Raw genomic sequence first — 5144 nt, 5'->3', positions numbered from 1 at the left:
AGTGACCGGGATGGCCTTATCACCGTCTTGAACTGCTCAGGAACAGGACACTCTACAAACTCTCCATCCTCTTTGGGGATGAGGATGTTCATTTCTGAGGACTTGGCTGAAATGATCTCTGTGTTCAGAGACTCTTTGCTCAGGTATACATGGCAACCATCGGTCTTCTCAATCGTGATGGTTGGCATAATGCCCATCACCTACAAGAAAGAAAAGATTATGATGTAGAGAGAAAAAAAATATATATATATATGCTAAATATATTACATTCACTTCTAATTTATCATTACATTCTTAGCTGAATGTAATTCAGAACAGTATCCTGTAGACTGGTAGTTATTAACTGCTCTACAAATTAGTTTACTAGACTATATAATTACTAACTTAAATATAAAGTTAATGGAGGTACTATTGGGAATACATGACAAATGAATTAACCAATATTCTTACCTGGACCTTGCACGACTGACAATTGACAACCTCCGCAGAAGACACCAGGTTATCAAATACTACAGCAGACTTCTTACAGGAGTCTAATATGACTGAATTAACTTTACCCTATGGAGAGTCAAAAAATTATAAATGTTTTCCAGATACAAGAACATGAACATTAATGATGAATGTTATCTTCTATTACTATAAAGATACAGGTATCAACATATAACAAGCATAACAGTAACTGAATAAATATCTGTCAAAGTTAAAAACAAAACAAATATCAAGAGAGAGCCTACCTTAACTTGAACCACTGTGTTCTGGCACTTGAAGATGTACACAGAATGATCCATCCTAGCATTATCGACCACAAGACTTGGTTTGTCTTTCTGGTATTCCACAAACCACTTCTTCCCTTCAAGAGCAAACTTGGGAGGGCGTTCCGGTGACTCGCGAGTGGGTGCACGGACAGGGGTAGTCTCGGTCTGCTTGACGAATGGTTTTGGTCCCTCACGCAGACTGGGGTTTTTGTGGGTTTTCTGTTCATCTCTAACCTGGAAAAAAGTTGGAAATTTGCATTGTTAACTTTTCGTTACATTTACTTCTCTTTCTCTTCTTCGTTCTTTAGGGTTTGTATTTTTTTTCTTCTTTGTTTTTTTGCTTTATTTATTGTAGCTTGACTGATTTTCCTACTGACCTTTACCTTCCCTTGAAAGCAAAAAGAATGGTTAGTGAAAGCCCTTTTTTTTTTTTTTTTTTTTTTTTTTTTTGGCATTGTCATTATACCCTGTAATAATAATAATAATTTTAAAAATTAAGTTAAGAGATTGTAATGCTGAATCTTTTATTTTTACACTTAAGATATTACTAATTGTTAATTACATCTATGAAAAAAGCTATGCTTTAGCTATGCTTCTGACTTATTAAATATCCAAAATGATACTGGAGAAAAATAAAGAGGTTTTCATTTGTATTGAAATATGAAATTAATCCAAGCAGGGATGTACCTGCCCCATAGAAATACCAATACTAAACAAGGATTAGTCAATGACACATTAGGTGAGGTATATTTATGCTGCTTTGGTTAGTATGAACATGAAATTAGTTAAAACTGTGCTAAGGAAAAAGAGAAACTGTTGTTAGAAGCCTTTTCAGATTAGTAAGATAAGTATAATCCTTCCACTTAACTTGTATTCCTCATAGTCCCATTAGTCCATTCAAAAGACCAAATATATGAATAAAGTTCTAATTTTACATCACCAATTTTTCCAACAACATACAATACCTTTCAACTGCACTTGTATATGTTTACATACAATAAAGGTAATAAGTCAATTACATCAGTAAGATGCAATCTATGTTCCCTTAAACTTCCAATAATTCATTAGACACCTACATGCAGGACTTAGATACCCATCTACATATACAGTACAGGATATTTTAAAGTGCACATATATATATAAAAGCCTCCATATACACATACAAATACCTGCAAAAAACAGGAGACAAATGTCATCTACATATCCATTCACCTCAAAGTTTGGAAGGGAAAAAGGCCTAAGTGTGTGCATGAATAAAGTCTTTTCAGCATTTTACAGCAAGAGGTAATGCAGCTTATGTAACCTGTATACCAGAGAATACCCCCACAAAAGAAAAGATATGTCAATTTACTGTCTGTGGCGTCCACACCCCTGGTGGAAGACGAGGTGCGTTGCGGTCCACCTAAATAAGAAATAAAATAAAACCTGATAACTTTTTCTGGTCATTCTTTAACACAAAAAAAATTGTTCCACAGATGAACAGGAAAATGTGACCAACTTGTTTTATGAGGTTGGTGCAAAGGTGTATCTGTGAGACATCTATGGAAGGAAAATAAAACTCCCGTCCAACTCTTGGACTGCTTCTACATTTCAAACTCAAATACATATTTACTAATCTGGTACATACACACTCTCATTCACTCAGATCAACTCATCTGGTTCTCTCTCTCTGACACTCCAATTTCCTAAAGACTCGAATGTCTATTTGATGATAGATGATGTTTGTGAATCCTTCATTACAAGACCACTGGACCAAAAGGAGGAATCTTCAACCAAAAACTGCCTGGCTTAACCCATTATTCCCAGTTGTCAGAAATCCCTGAGAGCAATTAAGCTCTGGTGATATCTGGCAGTGGCCAGACAGTGGGCGCGGGAGTCTGCTGCGTTAAGCTGAACGCCCGGCTCCACGCGCTCTGGCGTGTTGCCGCGCATACAAGTTGAACCTGCCAACCATGCAGTTTGCTATGACGTCCTATCACGTCACCCAGCAGGAACGGGATAACAAAACCTCACTATGCCCTGACTGTAGCAGATCTGTCACACTGCAAGTTGTGCTTTGTTATTTTTTGTATCAAAACAGCATTTTAATTTCTTTGGAGGGGTAATGCATGCTTTTTAATTATCATATAACCAAACTAAAGCATAGCAATTCTATAAACTAATTTGTCAAAGCATAAACATCATCACTCATTCCAAGTAATATCTATAATTTAATCTTAGTAAGAAAAACACAGCTTCTCTTCTCTCTGCACATATACTTTAGAATAAAAGTTATTTTAGAAATTATGGATTGCCAACGCTGTAAAAAGAAAAAGAAAAAGCTATACTTCTTACAGCAATAATCTAACCCCATGGATCCAGGTAACATTACTATCATGTCATTAAAAAATCTGGCTGCGGGCAAGGTGAATGGAATATACCATCACGGAAAAATCTGGCTGATGGCCAGTGTGACAGGAATGACTATCATGAGTGCACAGAACTCTTGGAGGAAGATTAAACTCAGTCGGCATTTAGGAAGGGGCTGGAAAACAAGGGTGGAATGTACTCTCCATGAACCATGGCTGGAAGAGTGCCAGCTCCAGGGAATACATTATTTCCATGGTCAGGATCCTATTCCTGCCTGCTGTGACCAGTGGCACAGGGTGTTACAGAGGATTGAATAACAGAAAAATATTAAAAAATTACAATAACACAATGTTACTTATTTTTATTGCATACAGTTGTTAACTATCCAGAGATAATAAGGAGTCTGGTCAAGGAAATCAATCTATTTACTATCTTCATACAGCATAACAAATGACGAATATAGACCTTGGAAAATGGCCAAAACGCAGAAAGAGATCATAACACTGCAAAGAGGTGGCAAGTTGTGTATTCGTACTGCAAACCACACATCTGGAAGAGTCACCACTCAAGTAAGCTTAATGCCTGGATTTTGGTGATCATGCAAGACACCTGGATCAAACAAGTTAAAAGCTGTGCTCTAAACTTCAAAAGAACCTCAAAAGTCTTGAACATCACACATTCATGATGAATCTCTGACACTCTGTTCAAATATTTTGCATTTCTTCTGTAATATAATTTTTAAAAAATAAACAAATAAAAAAACAAGATGCAGAACAAAAAGAACACTTTCTACACAATAAAAAGCATCTCACTATCATTACCAGTGTTAAAAACAAGATAAAAAAAAACATTGATTAAATATCAAACAAAAATAATAATAAAAAACATCAAGAAAGAACAAGCATAACAGCACACCAGCCCAACGCCTTACCTTCTTGAGCCCGGATGTGATATCTGTTCCCTTATTGATAGAGGCGAAGAGTGCAGCTCGGCCGTCATCCTCCGCGGCCACGGCTTTTGGCACCAGTGGGACCATTGGGGGAGGGGGAGGGATGCCAGCTACCGACAATATAGCGAAAGTTAGCTACACTTTTTCAACCACTAGGAGAATAAATCAAAACAAATACACTGATATTGCCAGTGATGCGACTGGGAGAAAAAGATAAATAAATTTGATTGTTTTCTTTTTTTTACAAGCTTGACAAGGAGGATGCTTGAATGTGCTTATAGTGAAATAAACTATTAAAAATTATTTCATTTTTCAAATCAGTTAATCAACTTTGCTTGCGGATTGTGAAGTATAAATCTTGTATCTGGAATAATTAAGCAATCATAAAATATCTAAAACACAGATATTGCAGAAACTTTTTTTTAGACATTCTCTTAATACATTGAATATACATAATATTCAGTAAATAGCAATAAAATTTGGTTTGAAACATATTCATGTTCAGATTTCATAATCATAACTAATGCTGTATGGTTTCACTGGGTAATTTTTGATACCAGGTTTTGCCACCTTTTACCCTAGAAATAATTATACAATTTATGGCGAACATCATACAAACAACTGGCTCAAAGCTAGCAAAACACTAAGGATGTGAACATACTACTAAATGGCCATAAAAATATGCCTACAATAACTCTACAGCTACTGCTTATACATCTATGTGGCTTATTGTGAGTCCTACATATTCAAGCCATATTGTCAAGTTATTGATTTTAACTGTTTTATCCATTTTTTCCATTTGTGGTAATTTCACAATAAGAAGGATAATGGACAGAAAGAAAAGACTTATTTCAACTAGCTGGTATGATTATTTTCCAGTGAAAAGTCTAATATCCATTACTTAGATCTATGGTAACATAAAATTGCCATGTAAATGTAAAATATGAAGAAATAAAGTGATGAGAAAGAATTGAATCATTGTTATATAAGGACTGCAATAAAAAGAGAAGACTTGCTAAAAAGTACATTATGAGAATGCTATCTCCTTATTACTCTCATCTTAATAAAAACAGTCAGATAAAAAAAAATCA

The 5144-nt window shown here is 35.3% G+C and overlaps 1 protein-coding gene across 1 annotated transcript; it reads right to left on the bottom strand.

The window, feature by feature from the left end:
• Positions 1 to 6: 6 nt before the first annotated feature.
• Positions 7 to 4163, bottom strand: LOC119570180 (adenylyl cyclase-associated protein 1-like; the record flags this gene model as incomplete). The annotated part of the gene is given in 5 exon segments (XM_037918027.1): positions 7 to 200; positions 451 to 558; positions 735 to 989; positions 2107 to 2157; positions 4036 to 4163. Coding segments are annotated over 5 exon segments (736 nt in total), but the record flags the coding sequence as incomplete, so codon positions are not given.
• Between the last annotated feature and the right edge of the window lie 981 nt (positions 4164 to 5144).

The sequence above is a fragment of the Penaeus monodon genome, unplaced genomic scaffold, assembly GCF_015228065.2.
Source record: "Penaeus monodon isolate SGIC_2016 unplaced genomic scaffold, NSTDA_Pmon_1 PmonScaffold_22789, whole genome shotgun sequence".
NCBI classification, from domain to species: Eukaryota; Metazoa; Arthropoda; class Malacostraca; order Decapoda; family Penaeidae; genus Penaeus; species Penaeus monodon.
The sequence above is the reverse complement of the archived record's forward strand: the minus strand, read 5'-3'. Positions and strand labels throughout refer to the sequence as shown.